This window comes from Fundulus heteroclitus, chromosome 16 (assembly GCF_011125445.2).
Source record: "Fundulus heteroclitus isolate FHET01 chromosome 16, MU-UCD_Fhet_4.1, whole genome shotgun sequence".
Taxonomy (NCBI): domain Eukaryota; kingdom Metazoa; phylum Chordata; class Actinopteri; order Cyprinodontiformes; family Fundulidae; genus Fundulus; species Fundulus heteroclitus.
In genome coordinates this window covers 32,988,234-33,013,484 of record NC_046376.1, presented here as the reverse complement: position 1 = coordinate 33,013,484, position 25,251 = coordinate 32,988,234, and the positions used below count along the sequence as shown (strand labels likewise).

Below are 25,251 nucleotides of genomic sequence, written 5' to 3'. Positions count from 1 at the left end.
CTAAAGACAATTACAAGGTCGGCCTTCTATCACCTGAAGAACATTTCCAGGATTTGAAGGATTGATGTCTCAGCAGGATCTGGAAAAACTAATCCATGCGTTTATTTGCACACATGTATATAAGCACATGCTCTGTGCTTATTTACCTCCCTCAGCGGACGCCACCGCCGCTGAGGCCACTGGTGAGGAGGACAATAGCACAGAAGAAGTCAGTGAAAGTTTGGTCAGACGAGGCCAGTGAGAGACTGAGGGATTGTTTCAGAACCACAGACTGGAGCATGTTCCTTTTTTTTTTTTTTAGTAAACAGAATGCTTTTATTTTTTAAAACACCATGGATATAAAAAGAAAAATTAACCCTTCCAAACATTTGAAGGATACAGGTGAATAGCAAATAGCTGTAAAAATGTCACAACCATTGCAATATTTTGAAACTACTATGTTCACATTTAAACATTGCAAATGGTCATTAAAAAAAAGTTGCAAGAATAGTTTATCAGGTGTTAAATCTCCAGTTGTTTTTAATTTTGCTGCTATCTTTAATGAAAGATCAGACGGAAGAGTCCCACCAGGAAACAGGGAATGTAAAGATTGCTTAAGTGGATTCAGATTGTGAATAACAACAGTTCTAACAGATGCTGATAGCCAGTCAGGGCATAACTACTTTGTGTGATATTTAGGTAGCACAGTAATTTTTGGAAAAAGGCTTATGAGTATTTGATTAAAAGCAGCGGCGACAATCACGACGCTGACTGCTGCCGTTAACGTCGGTCCATCCTCCTGGATATGCCGTTTGCTGCTAAGCCTGTAATCTCTCTTTGGCGCTTGTGTTGCTCCTTGTGGAGGTTGAGCTCTCTGCTCTGTTTTTCATTATTTTCCTGCGAAGTTCCTCCTGCGAAAGGGGCCGTTCCTCATCGGTGACTGGAGACTCTTCGGCGCTATGCTCCAAACTGCCGGCAGATGGCTGCATCATTAGGTCTCGTTTGAGGAACTCTGGATTCTGACCTAGAAGGCTTTTTGCCAGGTCTGTTGGGTTGAAGTCATCCTCCTGATCCTTAAACTTAAGGAAAGCATGCACAGCGAGCAGCTCGTTGGTCTTCTCCTCCACCAGATCCAGGTAGGACATGATTGTGTTCTCCGTGATCCCTGAGGAGAAGCCCAGCTTGTCCTCCACTGCTGCGCGGTCGCAGCGTATTTCAGAGAAGATGTTGTTCACCCCTGTTTTGATTCCATCCAGGATTTTGCTGAGAGCGCCAGCTTGGTTTTCACAAGTCTCTACTTGAGATTTGGTTTTCTTTAATTTTTCTTCCATGTCCTTCAACACGGAGTGATGCTGTTGCTCCCGCTGCAGACCTTCACGCTGAAACGTCTCCGTCTCTGCTTTGATCTTATTGATCTGTTCCTTTAACTTCTCGGCCTCACTGTTTTGCTCATTGACAAACTTGAGTAAAGCCAAGTTCCGGTCCTCAGCCTGGATGAAACTATTGACCAGCTGGTCCAGGTCATCCTCCCCCATCAGGACCTGGAGCTTTTCAAACACCTCCTTCAGGTTGTCAAGAGACTGTGATTCCTTCACATCTGACACTTAGAAATAAAAAAAACGGAGAATTTAGTCTTTACTAATGTTCTGAAATAATATCAACGAAAAACGCATAATATAAAACACCCGTACACTGAAAGTACTGTATATTAAGTATTTAACGTGCAAATACGATAACATTTTTCCTTTTTCAAAGCATGCGACTGAAATAGTAAAACTAAAAATACTCCTGATTCTTGATCATTTCACGAGAACCAAACATCCTTATAACCAAGTTCTCAGATGAACATGAGAAATTTACCTTTCTAGACTGGAGCATGTTCCAAAGCTCTCATGGAGATTACATCAACAGCCTGACTGAATGTATCACTTGCTATATGAACTTCTGTGTGGAAAGCATTGTGCAAACACGACGGCTACGGTGCTTTGCAAACAACCCCCCCCCAGAAGAAAAAGGCTTTCTACTCTGGGGACAGAGAGGAGCAGCGTAGAGTTCAGCTGGAGCTCCAATGGAGGATCAGGGCAGCAAAGAAGGACTATGGGAAGAAGATGGAGGAGCAGCTGGCACAGAACAACGTCAGAGATGTGTGGAGAGGTCTGAAGAACATCTCCGGCTTTGGGCAATGTTGCACATTGGAAAATGAGTCCAGTAAACACGTTTTACAAGCAAGGTACTGAGTGTTAACACCGTGACATTCAACTCTCATCATGTATGTTAATATTTGCAACTTTACAGTCTCTCTGTGAGTTAATAGATAAGTCCTTACTTTGCAACTTTGCGTTGCAAATCCAACTTTTCCAGGTTGAGTTCGCCACTAACGGTTAATCTCCCCCACCCCACCCCACCCCACCCCACCCCACCCCCACCCCGCCACCCAATTCTGTTTTTGAGCGCGGGCGGAAAAAATAGATCGGAAGCACTATTGGCTTTTGGGTCGTGTAGTTCTTTTGACTTGCATTATAGTTTAGGGTTCTTGGAAAAAATTACAAAATGGCGGCGGCAAGCCTACATTTTTGATTTTCTATTTTATTTAATCTTTTGGCATGGATATATATTGTACCTGCTATTGGTTTACTCCCGCTCTCGTCTGCTCCCGTTGATATTTAATCATGTACCGTCCCAATCACGTGATATTTACTAATATTTTACTAATAAATAAATATATATATAGTAAGTAAAATGTATTTATATAACACTTTTGACAGATAAAAATCACAAAGTGCTTCACAGTAAAATACATGAAAAAGACTACACGTCTAATTGAAAGCCTGCTTGAATAGCAGTGTCTTCAGTTGCTTTTTAAAAGAATCAACAGAATTCATACAGCATAAAGAAAGGGGCAGGTAATATTATGGGAAAAACGAAAATATTATGACAATTAAGAGGGAACATTTCCAGAATAGTCACAGTTTGCAGAACTATCTTGGTCCTGGAGTAATAGGGCCAGGTCAGATTGTTATAATTATTTGTATTCTTTACGAGAACAAACTCAGGAAAATTAAGCCAGAGGGATACAAATATAAACTAATATTACAAAAACTAAAAATCTTACGAATATAAAGTATGTTCTGAGATTAAACTCCCTGTGATACTGTTTAAGTCACTCAGACTACCTGCAGATTTGCCACATTCAACATGGCGGACGCTCTGACGCATCCGCAGCATAGGCAGAACCCGCCCGAAGAGGCGTCTACGTATATGATGTCTATGGGTGAGAAGGGGAGAGGAAAGGGGGAAGGAGCATAGACATCATATACGAAGACGCCTCGTCGGGCGGGTTCTGCCTATGCTACGATGCGTCAGAGCGAATGTGGCAAATCTGCAGTTACTCAGTCACTAAAACAGCATCAGAGGGACTTTAATCTCAGAATATACTTTATATTCATAATATTTTTATTTTTGTATTATTACACGTTTATTTGTGTATCCCTTTAGCTTCATTCTCCTGAATTTATTCTCGTAAAAAATACAAATAAGTAAAATAATTTAACCTGGCCCTATTACTCCAGGAGTGAAATAATTCTGCAAACTGTGACTATTCTGGAAATGTTCCCTCTTAATGTTCCCTCTTAATTCTCATTACATTTCTGCTTTTATGTTTTTTTTTCTTTTTTTTTTTTTGCTTTATTGTCCTAGGTCTTTTTTCTGATATTAGTCATTTTGCCTCTTTAATACTCCCCTAATAAGTCTGTTCTTAAAGTTTCACATGTGACATGGTTTTATGAAATAATGAAGACCACAATGTTAAGATTTAACTAATTAATCCTTTTATTCATAACACATCCATCTCTCTCTCTCTCATATATATATATATATATATATATATATATATATATATATATATATATATATATATATATATATATATATATATATATATATATATATATATATATATAAAATTACACAGCTATTTATTTGGCTTATTTATAATACTTGAAAATCTATATATGCACATCTATGTCTAAATACAATAGTCTGTACTGTATGCAAGCTAAAAACCTTGAAAAAGAATGGTCTTGCACAGCTTTTTCCTAGTGTAGCTTTAGTGTGTCCAGTTTTGCAGCATGGTGCAGCCTTAGTTTATAGAAGGCAGATACAAGTAGTGAAATCAGCCCGAATACATTTCCATGCAGCACAGGAATGAAGCATCTTCTCTGATCCACGTTCACTAAAACAGAACTTAACTTTTTTTCTGCCACATACCATATGGCGGTGACGTTGACGTGCGAACCTGCGCCCAACGACGCGTCTTGATGTCAATGAGACGGAGGTAGAGAGTCGTGGCTTGTCACACCACAGTGTGTCACACACCTTGTTCTTGTCACACAGTGCTCATCACTCCACCTATTGGTGAAAGTTTGCTTATTGCTCCTTTAAGTACAAAGAACATCATATACATAATTTCACAGGATAAAAAAAAAATCAGTGTTATGAATTCAGTGTCTAAAAAAATTCTGTATTAAATTCAATGTTTAAAAAAGGGGGTGGGGGTTCTAATGAGACTATATTTCCCATACCTTTGCTCCTTCTTAGCAACCAATGTAAACAATTTCTAGATCCGCACTTTGGGACAAATCAGGATGCACTGACTGCCCCTGGTAACTTCCATCACGGTACTTCCCTCTCTCTCCAAGCACACAGACCTGGAGAGAGGGAATTGTGAAAGCTTTTCCAGGACTCTGTTTTTGTTTCAGTTTTCCTTTCCCTTAACGTCCTCCTAGAACTGCAACATTTTCTTCGTGGCTAGCAGGGGAACAATGAACAGGATTTGCTGCAATATTTTCCTTCTAGAAAGCAATTCGGAATCGTCTCATAAATCCAACCGCTCCTTTTTTTATCGCATCTTTCAGTCTGTCAATATCAAACGTTCAATAAACAATGCCATGACTCCCTTTTAACTTCAGATAAAGGAACAGGGTTGCATGTTATTTGATTTCTTCAAAAAACAGTGATGAGTTGTGCCATTTCCCTTTTTTATATTTCCCTTGAAGAGCTATTTCCAGACGAAGGTCAACCTGCGTGGTTTTCACGGGACCTTCCCAGCTTTCGAGCTTTTATATTAAAAGCCTTTTTTGTAGTGATTTGTTTGCTTGCATGTGTGGACGGCGCTGTCCCCCACGCCGACCCCCCGCTCGGATTTTCCCGAATGATATCAGCTCCTAAAAAGGGAGGGGACTTTCAAAAGTGAAAGTGAACGTGTAATGTCGTTTAGGAGAGTTTGTCAGTGTGCTGGAGAAGTCGCACGGACAAGACGCCTGAGCACGGTAAGGCTCTGCGGATTTTATTAACCTTTCTCTGATTCGTTCACCCAAAGCTCTGGAACTATTGAAAATCAGTGCAAACAAATCGTTGTAAATTTGTTAGAGAATTGAACGTTTCCCTGCAATTGCAGCAGGAAGAAAAATTAAGAATGTGCAGCTACGTCACGAGACAGATTGTTAATGAGCGACAGCGACGGAGAGCGAACCGCAGTAGTGGCGCATGGTACGTTTTAAACCCGCTAATGCCACATACCACTTTTCGCACCAGGTAGTGCTGAAATTTAGAATCTTGTGTGTTTCCTCCCCCTATAAAGCAACATTAGAGGACTTCTGCTCTTTATGCAATGCCACATTGTAGAACCGGTCACTTATGGACTTATTCAGAGCGTAAATTGTAATTAATTAATTAAGTCCATGTTTTCGGACGTTTCAGAGGGTGTAATCTAAGTGTCATTCAGGTCCCACTTTAGGGGAAAAATTGGATCACTTTGGACAAGAAGCCACGAAAAGACTTTAATCCTGTTTTTTTTTTTTTTTTTTTTTTTTTTTTTTTTTGTATTTTATCTCTACAATGAAACAACTTTCATTGATAAACATTGGTGTCTTTAGAAAAGACAAGTCAAGAATCAAAGCTTACTCAGATAAAGGTTGAAATGGAAGCACCCTTACTATTTATACCAGTGTCCCTTAGCAAAAAGCAGTTTATTCAGGTGTACTATGAGTATACTTTTTTCATACTTAAAATGAGAGTGTGACGTTTACTTTTTATAAACTATATTTCAAATACTTAATAATAGCTTAGTGAAGGGGTGTCAAACGGGTGCAATTGTGTCAAACGTTAGGGCTAAATGCCCAATGGCTAAATGCATTATCATTATTCAACAATGATTATTGAAAAAAACATGTACTTCGTTTAATTGAAAATCTACAGTTCCTGTATTGTCCATGATGGGCGCTGTGTTTTATTCAGAGCAGACAACATGATGCAACACTGCATCGGAACCACTGATCTCTATTTATTCACTGGATTGCATATTGGCCGTATAAAATACACGTCGCCGTGAAGCCACCAGCTGCCATATTGGTACTCCCTATTTTCCTCCAGTAACTAGTGAATATATGGAGTTAGTTTCCTGCCAAAACGTTGTACACAAAAAAGTGTGTTGCACACAAATAAAACTCGTTTTGCACACAAAAAAATGTGTTGCACACAAATTAACCTTTTTTTGTAAACTGTCTTCAAATGTTGCACTAAGAATATAATATATAAATTGTCCCCGAGTACAAAACGGTCTCTGCTCGCACAAAACAGCCTCTCCTCGAGTATGAAATGTTTCCACACCTCTGCGGCAAATTTCTGCCAAAAGTCACGTGATGCATTAAGAGCTGTTGTTCAGACTTCCCGACAGCAGGGGGCGCACTCGAAAAAAACTGAAACGCGCCGGTTTGGCTGAGGAAAACAGACGTGATATAACAGCGAACAGCATCAGCACTCCACAGGTTATGGAGGACCAAGTCTTCCATATTTAAAAATAAATACAGAAATAAATAAATGCTCAATAAATAAATACGCAAACAATTATGTGCCACCAAAAATACAATAAACAAATAAATGCAGATAGAAAATAAATTATACAGTGAGAAAAATGTATATATATCTCCTTTAATTAGCCACTTTATTTATTAATTACTTATTTTTTTAAGTATTTATTTATGTGCATGTTATAATATTTTTGTCTGTTTTATTCTTTCTTTGTATTTTTTGCCCTATTTATTCCTCCGATGCTATTTATTTCTGCCTGTCCTTTTTACATTTCTGTCTGTCCTTTTTACATTTCTGTTTCTCGTTTTTACATTTCTGTCTCTCGTTTTTACATTTCTGCCTGTCCTTTTTACATTTCTGTATGCATTTCTGCCTCATTATGCAAATGAGGAGGGGCTGTGTCTTAAGGGCTCAACTTCTTCCCATTGGTTGGTTAGCATTTTACTGCGTCAGGCGAATCTGCATGGCTTTTCCCCGCACTAAAGCATTGTTTAGTAATGTCAAACTCAGCAGGCAGACGTTCAGTGACCTCTTAAGGGAAGCTGCTAATAGACTGGAAGAATTAGAACGCTGTACATTTGGGATCTGAAATGTTTTTCGGTGGTTTCAGATTCAGCTTTCCAGATCAATAACTCATCGGCGGATGATTTATTCTACAAAACAGACACCTCTCCGCAACCACCGCAAGGCAGACACTGAGCTACAACGGTAGTTTCCTCAAAACGAGTCTTAGTCCGTGGGCCAGAATCTGTGGGACGTCTCCTTAAGAAGTTTCGTATGAACTGTCAGATGGCAACTTTCTTGCACTTGGATAAGTTGCTACACATAGCAGTGATCTCAAAACACCAATGTTCCCACGTTTTCACTTGCACATTAATAAGTTAAAGCTGATAAAAAATCGAAACTGTTGCGCTCCGGTCCGAGAGGTCACGTGATTCGATGTTTGTTGCTCAGCCAATCAGATCGCTGTATTGTCAGCTGAGTGCGTTCAATGTGTAAGGTGTTGTAAACATTTGTTTCCAGATGAAGAAAGCCCAATAATAGCATTTTCTGGCGCCAGTTGGCAAAGATCTTGATGGCAAGGAAAAATAAATAGCCCAGACCATCCATCATCCATTTTCTAACACGCTTATCCCTGCTGGGTTCGGACCGGTGCCGATCTCCAGCTGTCAATGGGCGAGAGGCGGGGTAGACCCTGGACACGTCGGCAGTCCATCACAGGGCAGAAATAGCCCAGACTTTTGCTCATTTTACTGTGATATCACCAAGACCTACTGCGCTAGGATAGCACAGCCAAACGACTTATCCCCGGCAGAATTTGGGGATCCAAATTCTGCCGGGGATAATTCTGCATTAATATGAATAACATGTAAAATATTTCAGCACATAATCTCCTAGTAGTTGATAGTGTTAGTACATCCACTGACTGTAGAATTACCTGTCAAATGTTTTCACACAGCCAGAAAACTGCTTGTTGTTGCAACCAAATCCTGTGGGATTCTGTGAGAGTAGGGAGTAGCAAGATGGCGGCCAGTGACTTCAGTTTTTCGGGCAAATCAGCACTCCAGTGTACAATACAGCTCAGTGGTTTCAACGCCACCTCTCTGATCTACTCAATGTTTTGTTTTATTGCAGTGGTCAGATAAATTAATTTCTGGTTTGAAATATAGACAATGTGAAAAACTTTATAATAGAAAGCCCAAAAAAATCCATCTTACCTCTCTGATTTCTGGTTCTACCACAGCATGCTGGCTGCTTCCCATCTCTCATAACGACTGACTGTTAGATTCCCTTCAGTTCTGAGTGAATGGTTATCCCAGCCACTGCCAATGGTGTCAAACCTTGCTTGTAGTCTTGGGACAAATAAATAGTGACAACAGAAGTCATTTAACATGTTTAATAGGTCAAGCAAACTGTTGTGCACTCCTGAGTGCAGCACATTGTAGTTTGTGTTAGTTCCTGCACACCACACGTCTCTCCAAAGATGTTCAATTCTGAAAGGAGAGTTACAAATCAGATCATGGTTTAAATACGTTATTTTTCAAACGTCCGTTACACTGCATTTTTAAATCAGAGATAAAACTAAAAAGTGCCTTGAAAGCTTACATGTTCTATCTGCATAGTTAGCTATTAACTTTTCACCGGGAAAGTTTTGAAACTCACCTGTGGAGTGCTGATGCTGTTAGCTGCATAGACATAATATAAGAGTAGACCCCGCATTGACTGTCGCGGCGCAGGAATTACGGCCGCCATCTTGGGGCAGTCGACCTGCTACCCTAACCTGCCGATTCAAGCTGAATAAATCTAAAATATTTAAGTTATTTGTATGATGGTTTGCTTTTTATTTTTATCCTATAGTAAGAAGATTTGTTCGGGCCATTTTATTGTGAAGTTTAGTTTACTTTGAAAGGCTTGCTTCCTGTCGAGCCGTATATTGTATTAGAAAAAACTATGGATGGATTATCTAGCCACGGAGCAATACAGTTTTACCGTGTAAACTGTGGATGACTTGGAAAAGGAAAATTTTCATTTTTTATGGATAAAGATTTATTTTTTATTAAAATTCCCAGTTTGCACGTGTCCTTTAGTTCCCGTGTCCAAGGAATGACACTGAAATTTGAATCTCTTGACATAACAAGTGCCTTTTTAAAATAAAGTATAATAATTAAAGGCTACCGTTTTGTAGAATATTCTTGTATTTCACTTTTACTTGTCCCCATGTTCTAGTGGGTCCCGTGGAGGCTCTGATATAAAAGAACAAAGTTAATATCAAATTATTAAAATGCAAAAATTCATACTCTAGAAAGTGATAGAAACATCTACCATGGACAGTATTTACGCATTAATTTGTCTGCTGCTTTTTGCCAGCCCTCTCTCCTGGCTTTAACAGATTTTGAGGTGTTTTAATTAATGACTCAAATTCGGCATAACCTTCCATTAAAATCTCTTGTTCTGCTTGGGAGAAAAACTGTGGGCGTTCTTTGGCCATGCTGAACAGCCAATAGCAGCGCTGCTGATCATTGTTTCTACATTCGATACATTTCCCCTTTTAAACAAACGCATGAACGCGCAGTTGTCTCAGATAACTCAATCCAGCCATACTAATCGTAAACAACAGGTGTGTTCGAAGAACCCAATTAGCCGGATCATGATTAGCCGGATGAAATCATCTTGGATGTCTCATTTGATCTTGGATGTTTTAAGCAAAGTACGAAGAACGGACCCCTGGTTAACACATTACACTGAGCGGAGTTGTCGACCACCCCAAGATGGCGCACCTAAATCTCGTCAGCACCTATACGTCGAGAGCGGTCGATGAGGCGTCTACTTTTTATATATGTCAATGGTTAGCTGTGATATCAAGTCTGTCTTCCTCAGCCAAACCGGCGCATTTCAGTTTTTTTCGAGTGCGCCCCCTGCTGTCGGGAAGTCTGAACAACAACTCTTAATGCATCACGTGACTTTTGGCAGAAATTTGCCACAGAGGTGTGGAAATGTTTCGTACTCGAGGAGAGGCTGTTTTGTGCGAGCAGAGACCGTTTCGTACTCGGGGACAATTAATAGATGATATTTTGAGAGCAACGTTTGGGCAAAATAAGTTTTATTTGTGTACAACACAATTTTTTGTGTGCAAAACAAATTGTATTTGTGTACAACACATTTTTTTGTGTACAACGTTTTGGCAGGAAACTAACTCCATAGAAATAAGTGGGCTACAGCATGGAACAACGATGATTTTCTCATGTTCAGGGGGGTTTAAGACTTTTAAAATGTCAAATGCCATCTACTTTTATGTTATGTACTAAAACTATCAAGTACTGAGAAAGTCATGTGCTGAAATATTTTTAAAAACACCTGTGAAACGTTTTCACACAGCCAGAAAAATGCTTGTTGTTGCAACCAAATCCGGATTCTGAGAGTAGGGAGTAGCAAAAAACCGGCCAGTGACTTCAGTTTTTCGGGCAAATCAGCAATCTAGTGAATTGCTGAAAGGTGCAGTTTTATCACACAGCACAATGCCACAGATGTCACAAGATTTGAGGGAGCGTGCAATTGGTATGCTGACAGCAGGAATGTCAACCAGAGCTGTTGTTTGTGTATTGAATGTTCAGCTACCCTAAGCCATCTCCAAAGGCATTTCAAGAGAATACATCTAACCAGCCTCACAACTGCAGAACACACCAGCCCAGGACCTCCACATCCAGCATGTTCACCTCTAAGATCGTCTGAGACCAGCCACTCGGACAGCTGCTGAAACAATCGGTTTACATAACCAAAGAGTTTCTGCACAAACTGTGAGAAATCATCTCAGGGAAGCTCATCTGCATGCTCGTCATCCTCATCGGGGTCTCCACCTGACTCCAGTTCGTCGCCGTAACCGACTTGAATGGGCAAATGCTCACATTCGCTGGCATCTGGCACATTGGAGAGGTGTTCTCTTCACGGATGAATCCTGGTTACATTGTTCAGGGCAGATGTCAGACACTGTGTGTGGCGTCGTGTGGGTGAGCAGTTTTCTGATATCAGTGTTGTGGATCGAGTGGCCCATGGTGGCAGTGGGGTTATGGTATGGGCAGGCGTCTGTTATGGACGAAGAACACAGGTGCATTTTATTGATGGAATTTTGAATGCACAGAGATACTGTGACGAGATCCCGAGGCCCATTGTTGCGGCATACATCCAAGAACATCACCTCATGTTGCAGCAGGATAATGTACGGCCCCATGTTACAAGGATCTGTACACAATTCTTGGAAGCTTAAAATGTCTCAGTTCTTGTATGGCCGGCATACTCACCCGACATATCACCCATTGAGCATGTTTGGGATGCTCTGGATCGGCGTTTACGACAGCGTGTACCAGTTCCTGCCAATATCCAGCAACTCCGCACATCCATTGAAGAGGAGTGGACAAACATTCCACAGGCCACAATTGAAAACCTGATGAAATCTATGCGAAGTAGATGTGTTGCACTGCGTAAGGCAAATGGTGGTCACACCAGATACTGACTGGTTTTCTGAGTCCCCCCCCCCCAATAAATCAAAACTGCACCTTTCACAGTGGCCTTTTATTGTGGGCAGTCTAAGGCACACCTATGCACTTATCATAGTGTCTAATCAGCATCTTGATATGGCACACCTGTGAGGTGGGATGGATTATCTCAGCAAAGGAGAATTGCTCACTATAAATTTAGTCTGGTTTGTGAACAATACTTGAGGGAAATGGTGATATTGTGTATGTGGAAATAATTTTAAATGTTTGAGTTCATTTCATAAAAAAATGGGAGCAAAACAAAAAGTGCTGCGTTTATATTTTTGTTGAGTGTAGATATACGTCTTTCTCTCATTTCACACTGAAAGCTGTTTCTGAAGTTTCCATCCATCCACCGGCAGCAGGACCGGCAGCTGTATAAATGAAAACAAGCAAACTCATTACATGTTACAATTTTCATGACCTTATGAGTCCTTTAGGAAAGGAAACTCAACCACTACCCACCCACCCTAACAAAGAAAGTTTTAAAAGGGAAAAGAAACACAACAATGTGGGTGGGGTTGTGCAAGGGGTGATTAAAGCCCCTTTACTGACCTACTTCTCTACCTTAAAACCTCAGTTTGATCACATAGGAAAATAGGTAAAGCAGAGGCAATGAGTCAATTTTTATTATATCACGCTACTGTTAAAAAATTGAAACTCAGTAATTAAACTGAGAGAAAATGTCAGTGCCATACAGAAATACACACTTAGAGACAGTTAGCACAATCCATCTTTTAGCTAAAGAAAATGTTCAATAGAAGATGGTTAAACAACCAAATTTAGTTTTCAAAAAGGATGAATAAAAGTGTTCTCAACTTAAAATGCTGCTTTCATCAATTATTCATCTGATTGTGTTTTCTTTAAAGATGCCAAGGAGCTTTCTGGACCCAAACTTTTAAAATAAGGTGAATGGTGTTTAAACATTAAGTCAAAAAGAAAGGATGCATGGGTTTTAAACTTTTGTATTAATAAAAATCTGATTAGTGTGACTTGCACTTTTAGTTGACACTTTGTAGAACCACCCATTGTTGTAATTATGGCTGCAGGTCTCTTGGTCTCTACCAGCTCTAGTGAGTGAATTTCTTGCCTACTCTTTGTAAAATAGTTCTAGCTGGCCTGGACAGAGGTGCTCTCTGTCCAGGCCAGCTGTATATTCAATACCTAATTTCTGCTACATATTCTCAGGTAGAGTTGGGTCTCAGCTAGGCCTGGGCTATAATTCTATTTGATCGATTAATTAGAATTTACAATTTATTAAGATTTAATTTTTGGAATTTTTTATTTTGCCAATGGACTCATTAGGCTTCCAAGAAAAGAATAGCATGCAATGCTGAATATATATGTATAGGAACGTATATTGTCAAAATACTTTTATACCATAAGACGGGACATTTATTAATTTACTTGTTTTTTTAAGTTAGTTTGAATTTACACAAGTGAAGCCTGTTCTTAGCTCATTGTGTAATACCACTAGCAGCAAACATTTTGTTATATTTTCATTGTTTACAATGGCAGGGCCTGCCATCTTGTTTTACAGGCATGTATCATAAATCACAATGAAGTTTGAAAATACAGTTCAATCAGGTATGCTTAGGTTATAGGTTTTCTTATGTTTAACCGTACTCAACTAAAGCAATAATTGGCTATATTCAACATATGCAATAGATGATGGGATGGTGTGAGTTGTTGAAATAACTGATATGTTCAGTTCGAACATATCAAGTCATTACAGCCAACGTCAACATATGACGATGTTACCCTGTGTGTCTCCCAGATAATTTGCTACGAACAAGTAAAAGGAAACACGTCTGATGCTTATTTTCTTTTTTGCAATATTTTAAAAGTCTGCTCAAAATCCATATGAGAATTGGATGGAAACACAGCTACTGTTGTCTCTTTGCTTGATATGTTTTCATAGGAACTGAAATTACATAAACGCATAAATGCCTCAGGCAGTGTCAGGATGTCCTTAGTTAAACCTTTTGTTAAGGTTAACAGTAAAGCTACAACCGTTGCACAAGAATGTCCTCAAACAAAAAAAAAATCTGACAGTTTAATTGTTAAAGCCTTATCACATGTTGTGAGAAAAGTGGCAATGTAGACATTGAATAGGAGAGAACCTAAGATGAAACCTTGTTGTACCCCACATGTGATTTTTTCCCCCCAGCCTCTGATGTAAAGTTACTTACTAACACAAAAAAACTCTATCCTTTAAGTAAAATTTAAACCAATTAAGTGTTTTATGAGAAAGGTTGACCCATTGTTCCATGTGCTAATTGAATTTAGATTAAAACTAAGTGACATTTCTAATTTTAGACCAAAAATAGAATTATATCATGATCATCATCAGTCAGCCAGTGACATGATTGGTCATTCTGCCCATTTGGGTTATGTATCTCCAGACCCCATACTACTTTTTCCAAAAGCCACAGCAAAAAGACCCAGCATAAGAAAAATTAAAGTAAGATTAAAAATTGTGACTAACACACTTGAGAAGATATGGCACAGGAGAAGGTAGAAAAACAAAAAAAAAAGATAAAATGGCAGAAAGAATTAATCATACGCAGAGGAAAAATTCTGTCAAAGAATCAAATCAAGCTAAATGCATGAAGAATATGTTCATGTACAGTAGCTGACATTGTAGTAGAAGACTACAATTGCTAATCCACTTAACAGCACCACTGGCTATAAGAGTTATGATGAAGATGATGATGATGATGATGATGATGATGATGATGATGATGATGATGATGATGATGACAAAGATTTGTCTGCTGGGGACTTTTTCACTATGAATTTTGCAGGCAAAACCAAATCCTACAACTACATTGGACTGATTGAGAAGGTTCATGGTGCTGACATCAGTACCAAGTTTCTTAGGCGAAGCAGTAAGAGGTCTGTGGAAGGAAAGCCCATCTTCACTTTCATTGAAAATGATGAAGTAATAATTACTCCAAATATCAAAGCTTTAGTAGGCCTACACAGTGGTAAGGTGTTGAAAATGAGAGAGAAGAGTATAAAGTTTCTGCGATAGACTGGCAACCTGTCCAGGGTGTACCCCGCCTCTCGCCCATTGATAGCTTGAGATAGGCACCAGCACCCCTCATGACCCCATAAGGGATAGACGCGTTAGAAGATGGATGGATGGATGGAGTAAAAAAATTGGGATGAATATGACAGACACTGGAGGTGAGCCACAAGGCATGGACAGCAATGCTAATGCAAAAGATTGTGGTGCATGGGGAAAAAGGGAGATACGGCGATACGGTATACTATATGGCGAATGAGGCTACAAGGCAAGTTTATAGAGGCTTTCTCTCTGAACGTTTTACCTGATTTTCAGGTATAGGATATGTTACACACCTTTGCTATGGAACCCTTTCTTTTTAGTTATATTGCAGAGTTCTGTTGCAGTTCTTACTGCTAGGTTCAATCAGAGAGATTTGTAGCACAAAGAAGAATGCAGATTGTGTTTTGCATACGGTATGAATACAGAAAAAAAATAAAAATAAAATAGGTAGTTTCCTTTAATGTTAATGGTATATTTAATCAAATAAAATAGACAAAAATACTAACAAAATGCGAAGGGGAAAAAAGCTATATTGTATATTTAATTGCAAGGCACATATATTAGCAACATAGAACATCAGAAACTGACCAGGCTAGGATTTACCAAAATATATTTTTCATCCTATGGAGATAAACATAAGAGAGGAATCGCTATAGCGATTTACAATAACATCAGATTTCAGGTGACCTATGAACATAAACATAAATACAGGAGGTTTGTTTTGATAAAATTAGCACATATTTAAACTACTCAATGTATACATACTGTACCCCCTGGTAGTAATCCTCTTTAAAACCACCATAGATCTGATTGTTAATCACTGAGGAAATTCTGATTTGTGATGGAAATATTAACATTCATCTGCAACCTAAATTAGATGTCTCAAATCAATCAGGTGTAATAATGAAAAATTTTGTTAATTACTGAAAAGCCTGGGCATTATAGATATGTGGAAGGAAATGTTCCTCACTGGCAGACAATTTACTCACTATTCTCACACTACCTTACACACTACTTTTTTATTCTTGAAAAAGATAGATCCAGGATTTTAGATAAGGACAGGGACTATAAATTTAAGCGACCATGCACCTTTCTGCTTAACAACAGACTTAGAAAAGAGGAAAAGGAGCACGTTATGGTGACTTAATTCACGTATGCTTAATGATCTCCTTTTTAAGAAGAAAATGGCAGAGGAAATTCAAAGCTATTTAGATGAAAATGATGATGGTGACATTAGGAGAAATGGAAGAAATATGCTAGAAAACATGTTTCGATCTAGCTTGAAAGCAAATGAGGAACTACCTAATGTGTGAAAATATATTATTTTATTATTTATAAAATTCATTGCTTGAAATGTTTTTAAGCTTTAGAGGTTAAATAATGCTGCATGTTAATGTTCCCTCTATGTTTTTTTCTTTTTGTTTCTTACTAAGAAATAATGCATACTAAAATTGTGACAAACAGAATGATGTAGACAACATGAAACACTTGCACACCTCTACCTCTTTCTTTTTTCAGACTGATTTGTGGTAGAACGTGCTGTATCCAGAAAATGTCGATTATGTTGTTTCCGCCAATAAAAAAAGTTAAAAAAGAAAAGAAAATGGAAGTGTAAAAAACAAAAAAAAAAACGTGTTTTTCCGTAGGCTTAGGATGCAAATGATATCAATGTCAAGATCAAACCAGATATAATCATGCAAATTGGTTGTCGATGTTTTTAAATCACATATATTACAAATTTATGTGAAAAAAACAAAAAAAAAAATGGTTGAGTTAAAGGCATTACTGTCGTTCCCTGTTTGAAAATATGCCATTGGAAAAATGGCATATACACTGACTTGTATTATTGTAGTGTTTGTATTGGCAGTAGAAACAAACGCTGCATTAGAATATGTTACAGTATTTACTCATATAGAATTTATAGCAATTGTTTGGTCTCTCACTGACACTGATAACCTGCTATGTAAGAAATATGGAAGTCATGAATTCCTTCTTGCTTTTTACAAGATTAGAATTTATTTCAAACAACCAATAATTTTGCGGTCTGCCAAACATTTAGGCTAATCAGAGTTATGCAGAATTTGTTTTACAGAACTATTTAGATTTGCTCTATTGCTGTTCATTAAATAAAATGCTGTCACATGCTCAATAAAGCTGTATAAGTAAACAGCTTTGCACCTCCCAAGGGTTCTATTTTAGAGGGGATGTGCCCTTTTTGAGCAGTTTTTGCATTGATCCACTGAACAGTAAAAGTACATTTTGATTACCTGATTTCTTTCTGTAAAGTAAATACATTAGAATGGAAGTTCCACATTTTCCTTCTGCAGACAGAGCAACAAACACTGGGTTCTGTGTTTTGAATTAAAGAAAAATCAGGTAAATGTTTGGAGCATATGCTTTGATGCTTAAAAAAAGGATAATTATGCAACCCCTTCATTTTCTGTTATGTATAAAACCTGAAGGATGTTTATTTATTTTTTGCTTTGGTCAATTTTTTCACACAGTTTGTGTGAGTTATTAGAAGGATATCATATTTGGCCAAAGTTACAATTAACAGGTCTGGCTTCAAACAAAATGAATTATATTTTTTCAGCATGAATAAAATCTGAAATACAAGCCTACATATTTTAAGGTTAGACTTATTGCATTCTGCTTCCACTTGGGGCACTGAAGCATCAGCTTTTCTATCAATTACCCAGAGCTTTTTAAAGTGCAGCAGCTGTATTCAGTTTTATTGATTACACAATTTTAAAAAATCTGCAAGTATTACAATATCAGAACACTACAGTGTCATGTTCGGCTTTATGTGTTTGGCCCACATGCAGAAAACACTCGGGGAAAACAGTTCAGATCAGAAGAGGTTTATTTAAGCTTAGAGCGACAGGAGCCACGAGGAAGATCTGCCTCAGCAGATCGGAACACAATGGGGAACCAAAGCCTGGAGACCGGATCAGTCTGGAGAAATGAGAAACACGATTAATTGAGGGCGAAGCTAAGTGGATTCTACGGAGGTTTGTAAGCTTACCACAAAGCGTGGAAACCGAACCGGGGAGGAAGCGGTGTGGACTTGGCAGGTGTCCGGGAGACCAGAGAGCAGAGGCAGAGGTGGATCCGAGCAGCACCGGGGAATCCTGGGATCCAGAGCAGCGGGAGGAACCAGGTGAACGTCAGAGGAAGCCTTGGATCCAGGTAGAGGGGAACCGACTCGGAAGGAACCAGAGGGACACTTGAGGCGTCCACCTCGAAGGGAAACAGGAGCACGAGAGGATGATACAGATGTTTCCAGCTTTAAAAGCATACTTTCTTTTTCACCAAAAGCCACCAATAGCCCTCGAAAAGTTTCTTTAAATTGACTTTGTTGAGCTCTACCTCTGGCACATGCATTTACTCATGTCAGTGTTTCAACACCATCATTCAAGAAATGGAACGGAAGAACAGGTCCATTATGGAGGTGAAGAAAATATTGAACAATATCCACATCATTCTTCTTAAATGCAAGAGCAACAACTTCATGTCCCTTAAAGTTAAGAGACTACTGGAACAAAATAATAAACGTAGACTTGGTAAGGGCTGTGACCAGTTCTGTGCTGATGTGCATGGCCTGTACAGTGCATGTTTGGAGTATCTGCAGAAGTGGATGACTACCATGGAAGAGTTCTCGATATTTATGTGGATGGATTTGAGTGACCAACCAAACTGGAATGATGTGGAGACCTGCATCAAATACCTAGGAGAGAAAGGGGTGACAAATGATGATGCTAAGTGTTTTGACCAGGTCACAGATCTGAAGACATTCATAGAAAGGTGCAACAGTGATGAGGAGTTCAGTGGCCTGCAGGTGTACCAGAAGTGGACCAAATATTTTGAGAAGACAAAAAATATGGCATGAAGATTGCACAGTTTGTCTTTGCACTTCCTTTTCACAGAGCAAATGTTGAGAGGGTTTTCTCACTGATGCAGAGCGAGTGGACCAAGGAGAGAAACCAGCTGTCTGTTGAGTCACTGAAGGGGAAGAAAAGCGGGAGGAAGAAGACAGCTAAAGATTAATAGAATAGATCCTTTTTGTTTGTTGAGTTAGTATCTTCGTGAGACTGTTTTACTTATTACATTAAAACAGTATTAAGAGATATTTAGTTCAAGCGGGATTTTCTAATACAGGTCATATTTAGAACATTATTTAATTTTATTTAATTATGTATTTGAAAAGAGAGCTATAATTTTGTTACATGTTGTTACAGATTTTGTTTTACTACAGAAGTTTATTTTTTTACCAATGAGGCACAATAAAGCATGTTCATTAACCTTTGAGAAGCCTGTCTGAATTTGTGTTTCGAGGCCGGGCCAAGTGTCTGTCATGAACAGAACTGAAGGACCCAGTATTCAACCAGACAAGCAGGAAGTATAATAAATAATGTCTATTAAAGGACAGGTTGTTGGTAGGAACCGGGACTACAGGCAGACAGTTTGATGGGCAAGACGAAACAGAGCTTGTGGTCACAAAAACAGTTCTTAGTCAAAACCGGGAAATCACAAGGGCAGGACAGTGTAGAGCAGAATCCGGGCTCAGAGTCGGGAAACAGATCCAGGTTTGGTACACAGGTTAGCAAGGTAAACAGACAGGGATCAGGCAAGCTCAGAAAGTCCAGGAACAAGCTAGGTTGGCCACACAAGTTTAGCAGTCAGAATCAGGCAGGAGAACCAGGTATACAGGGGTCTGGCTGGCTCTGTTATTCGGAGGCAAATCGGACCGGTAACAACAGGGCAATCAGAATAAAGAACGCTGGATATGACTCACTGAAAGGCTCAAAATGATCTGGCAGAGTGCAGAGAACAGAAGCTGGAATAAATAGGGTAGTGAGCAGGTGAACAGAGTAAAAGTAATTACAAGGAATGGTGGAACTGATCGGAGGAATCGTGGTGACGAGAGGAAGCTAAACTGATTGGTCGGTGACTGATGGCTGAAATGTGGACAGGCTTAGTGACTGATGACTGCGATATGAACTGAGCTGACTGAATAATGGCTGATGAATGAGAGCAGAACAGGACTGGCTGGTGACCGAGGTGTGAAGTGAGCTAACCGATGCTGACAGGTGAACAAATTAAATAAAGACAATTGCAAAACAGAAACAAGACAAAATCTAAACTATGACAGTGTGTCTTTTTTCGGATATCAAAATATGGTCACCCTAAATCATATGTAGTTAACAGGTAAGGTACAACAGTGTTTTGTGACACTGTGGAGCACAGATTTTCTGTGGGGGACATGAATGCCAGCAAAGAAAACACAAATAGAGTTATCTCAGATGGGCAAACCAAAATAATGCTGTATATGTCTGTCTGTGTCTCACCCAAGAACTTCTCAATATTGTTCTATGCCAGTCTAATCTACACCTATTCCAAGTCTGAACCTTAGATTTTGCCACAATGGCTCCACATTAAACTGTTCCACTTTGGGATTGCTTCCTTCCTCATTCTATGTCTTGTTTTCTCTCATTGCAGAGTAAACCTGTATTGTTTCTGTAACGGGATGGCATCCTACAGTCATCTTGTTCTCCTCGTAAGTATTACTTAATCACACAAGTCTTATAGTCTATGAAGAGGACTTGAAAGTATATAGGTGAACTGAAAAAAAGTATTTTATTGGTTTTAACTGTAAAGAGGACAGGACAGGCTATCTCAGACATTCATTTTTCTTCCTTTTTTGCTTTATTTGTCAGGAAGCAGGGTTCAGAACCTGTGGAGCTGAGAGATAGTCATTTTAAATACTTACACTCTCAGATATTTGTCACAGGATATCTTTGGTCACAAGATGCCAACAATGGCCATCATTTAATCTGTCTCACTGTGCGCTGTAAGACTACATTTCCTTTATTGTGCGACGGCACAAAATGGCATAGTGTATACTGGCCATTACAGATCATTCACTGAGAAATGATTGTGTGTGAAAATCCAAGCAGACCAGTATGCCTGGTACCCGCAACAGTATCCCATTTCTAGTCACTTATATTGCTGTTCTTCCTTGTTCTGCTACTTTGAACATTTTGAAAGTTGCGATCTCTATTACAAGCCTTTTGTCCTCACCATGTCTAGATGCCAAAATGCATGAAGTCCCTCATTCCATTGGCTAATTCCCCTTTTGTGTTACCAAGTAATTGGACAGTTGTACCTAATAAAGTGTCGGTTGAATGCATGTCAAGATGGGTGACAACTGGATGGAGTACGAACTTAGACACCGAATGAAGTAGTGGGTGTTATAAGACAAAAAAAAGTTAAAACATAAAATTTAAAAGTGAAATACTAGAACTAGATTGTTTATATCATGACACAAAAAGCTCAGAGCTGGGCATGAAAATGAACAAGAAGGTTAATGATTATGCAACTCTTTATTCCAGGTTGCTTCCCAAACTGAGAACAAACTTACCAGCATGTCTATGAGCTTAATAAGGATATGGAGAATAATTATATTTCAAGCCCTTAACCATAAGAGTCATAATGGTCAGTGTACACCAGGCCTATTCAACTTAATTGTTTAGGGGGCCACAGTAAAGGCCAGCAGCTCAGGGGCCAGACATTGGGCAGTGAAAGTCATTATGTTAAACAACAAACAAAAGAAAAACATTACAATGATCCAATGTTACCTTTTTACTGCATGAAATCATAAGTGTAATTTGCATAACTCAAATAAAGACATCAAGCATTGAAAATGCTTTAATCTTTTCTGTAAAAAGAAACATCAGAAAATATCTATCCATTTTTTTTACACTTTACATGTTCAAAATAGAATCTCAAATTAAAGTAAATTGCATGAACCTCATGTCCTTTCAGCCAAATAACGTTTTACGTATTTCCGTTAACGCAGACAATAACAGAAATGTACATGGCCATTTCAATTAGTAGCCTTAGACCGCAAATTCGCCGACAATGTCACCAGTTTTGCGTGCTGTTGCTTGCCGGACGTATCGCCTACAATTCGCATGGCAGGTGACAGCAATTGCACAGCGGGCGACAAGCCAGAAATACAGCAGTACAATAACTTGATCTAGTGACCCTTTCACTTACCTGCCACTCCAGTCTTCTCACTCACTCTTCTGCAGGCTTGGTCCTTTCTGGTAACCTGACAACAGCCAGCTGCATGTATCGCTCCGCCTAGCTCCACTCACATACATCTGGGACACGGCTCCTTGAAAGTGATTTCCCCAACCAAATTATTGGTCTGGCCAATCAGGACGCAGGGCGGGTGTTTCATGGATGTGACGTAGTGGAGAAGCCACCGTGAGATTCCAACAACAATGGCGGCTCGCATCGAGGAAGCAAGCGTTAGCATTGATGCTGCTATTTCCTCTGTGTTGTCCAATCTATTGTTTCATTAAAAGAACATCAGAGAACGCCTCTGAAGGCTTTTGTTGGTGGAAACCATGTTTTCGCCCTTCTCCCGACCGGATTTGGCAAGTTTTGTTTTCCGGGGCGCGTCCCCGGAGCGGTTAGCGGTTAGCGCTAACCATATTGAGAGGCCTATTAGTCCTCAACGCGGTCGGCCCGGGATCGACTCCGACCCGCGGCGCTTTGCCGCCTGTCTTCCCCCTCTTCCTGTCAGCTCACTGTCAATAAAACGCTTGCCACTACAGTGTTTCCCGCAGGAATTTGCTTATGCGAGGCGGACCGACTCGCGGATCGGGGGGGGGGTGGACCACACGTTTTCCGCGGACCGGCTCGCGGAGCGGAGCGGAGGGGGGTGGACGACACGTTTTCCGCGGCCGCCTTGTCAAGATAGCGCTGCGGGAAACCCTGCACTAGAGCCGCAAACACATAAAAAAAAAAAAAGGTTTTTTTTTCCGGCGTCGGTCTCACAGCGTCACGGGTTAGCTTCGGTGTGACTGGTTGAAATAGCACGTCGATAAAGATGACAGACAAGTGGCTTATCCAATCATATGCAAGGAGTTTTGATAAGGCCCAGCCTTCAGTAAAGGCAATGCCTATGGCGGTGTCCCAGATGTATGTGAGTGGAGCTAGGCGGAGCGATACATGCAGCTGGCTGTTGTCAGGTTACCTTTCTGGACCTGTGTCATAGAAATAATTGGTTCAGTCATACTACTCAGGCTGACCGCAGGCCGCCACTATCAGCTTGTATGCTGAATGAAAACAGCTTTGTCTTTGCTGGAGTCCGTCACCCACCCCACGTCACAGCCGCATCCAGTTCCTGATTGATTGTCACAACGCGACAAGACACAAAAGTCCTGTTTTTTCAACTCTGGCCACTGTTGCTTCACATCCATTGCAGGTGTTGTATCGCTCTGGCTTAGCTTTAATCGCTGAAATCAAACCTTTTGGATCACTAGAAACATGCCTGTTTTCTTGCTTTGCATCGCATTGCATCAGTACATCACTACATAAGAAAAACATGTAAATATCACGATTTGGGTTTTTGTTTTTGGACTTTTCACTCTCCTACATATACCGGTTTTGGTTGGGCTCCAAGTGCCAGAGCGTCTCATCTGATCCTGCTGCCCACGTGTGGTCTTTCCCAGTGCCTTGTTGCTCAGCCTATCTCTCTGGACCTGGTATTGCCCTGCTGACTCTGGTCTGTTTACTTGTGCTTGTGTCAACCGTCTGGTAAAGGTTGTTCTTGAGATTTCTGTGTCTCGCTGGGAACACGTCGGCAGTCTTCTTGTCAAGTCTGGTCCTGCCTGCAAACTAGGGGTGTGCAAAATAATCCTCATAACGATGCATCGCGATTCTAATTTTCACAATCTACTGCATCGATTCTTGACAGCAAGTATTGATTAATAATTGTATTTATTTAAAAATATATATATATAGTATTTTTTTCCCTCCAGTGTCCTGTCTAGCAATGTGACAATAAGAATTGATGTCTTAATACCAAACAGAGCTTAACAGATTTTACTTTCACAAGTGGAGCAATTAATTTAAAAAAATCAATAGAGTGGTTCACGCGTGACGTCACGAGCTACATCCGGATCACGCTGGTAGGCAAAAACAGTACATTGTTTGCCTACCAGCGTGACAAAACGGGTGAATTTGAGCGTACTGTTTTTGGGATCTAAACAACTACTACGACTTCGACAATCTCAATTGACTGTGGGAGCCATCATACCACGACAGAATTTGCAGTCTACACTTCATCTCCGGTAAATACAACTTCATTTTGCACTAGCCATTGTTCTACTTAAATAATTATATAAATAAAAAATTAGGATGTATATTTAAGTCAAGACATAAACGTTCGTTTCGTAATAATATACGTACATGTACAATGTATGCAAACCCTCTGGCATGAGTCTATGAAATGGATTAATAAGACAAAGAAAACAAAATAATCCTCTGTGAACAATGTTTTTTTTAACCTACCGGTGGCGGGTCTTCCTCTCTGCTGAGGTGCTGTCCTTGTCCGACTCCGGTTTCGTATGTTACACAAACATGTCTGAACATCCATCCATCCATCCATTTTCTGACCCGCTTAATCCCTCATGGGGTCGCGGGAGATGCTGGTGCGTATGTCCCGATATAAAATAATTGTAGCCGTTCAGTGATGTCATGGCTTCCATGCTCTCTCTTCTGTACTGGCCTGCCGTGTTTATAAGGCAGCTGTATATGTTGCCGTACGGAACACTTGGCCAGCATTTCACAGACTCGCTCCATCCCTTCAGGCTTTTGCTGGACGGATCTGGCAATCTGATACCAACAACCATCAAACCCAAATCAAAACAATAACAATGAACTGGTCTATAAATAAAATTGCATGAATGGTTGGCGAACATCAGCCAAAAACAAGTGGAATACAACTTCATTGGTTTAAAGGAACACTGAGGCCATGTAAACGGCACTGATTATCCTTATTTTGTTATTTTAAGTTTTATAAATCCTAAGCACTTTTTTTCAGTGTGTCCACTCCAGTAATAGTAATATTTGTGTCCAGTAACAGTAATATTTGTTTTCATGGCAATACCTCCAAAAGTCGTTTGGAGGTATCACAGCTATGTATGAATTCAGTTTCTTTCAATTATGTATAAATTGAAGACACTATCCAGATCATACACAGCCAGTCAGCCACTGGTAATGGCTGTATTTTTTTCTAATAGTGTTCAGTGAAAATATCACAATGCATCGCGATGCATCGCAATAATTAAAGTATTGTGATAGAATCAGATCATGGCATGTGAATCGTGATTTGAATCGAATCGTGACTTCTTTGGCAATACCCACCCCTACTACAAACCCTGGTCAAGTCAGCTGCTGCTTGCATCTTCTCATCAAGTCTGGTTCTGCCTACATCACTTGGTTAAC

General features: G+C 39.7%; 1 protein-coding gene and 1 long non-coding RNA gene across 2 annotated transcripts in view; one reads left to right on the top strand and one right to left on the bottom strand.

The window, feature by feature from the left end:
• Nucleotides 1-300: 300 nt before the first annotated feature.
• Nucleotides 301-4,651, bottom strand: LOC105923010 (outer dynein arm protein 1). The gene is made up of 2 exons (XM_021314477.2): nucleotides 4,633-4,651; nucleotides 301-1,582 (listed from the first exon to the last, which is right to left on the bottom strand). Exons 1-2 carry the CDS (start codon nucleotides 4,649-4,651, stop codon nucleotides 798-800), a joined length of 804 nt encoding a protein of 267 aa, XP_021170152.2. The 3' UTR covers nucleotides 301-797.
• Nucleotides 4,652-4,872: 221 nt separating this feature from the next.
• LOC110367840 overlaps nucleotides 4,873-25,251 on the top strand; it is a 33,327-nt gene continuing 12,948 nt past the window's right edge. Inside the window, exons 1-2 of the long non-coding RNA XR_004932997.1 lie at nucleotides 4,873-5,306; nucleotides 20,449-20,506. This is a non-coding gene — a long non-coding RNA (uncharacterized LOC110367840). The remainder of the gene's footprint in view (nucleotides 5,307-20,448; nucleotides 20,507-25,251) is intronic.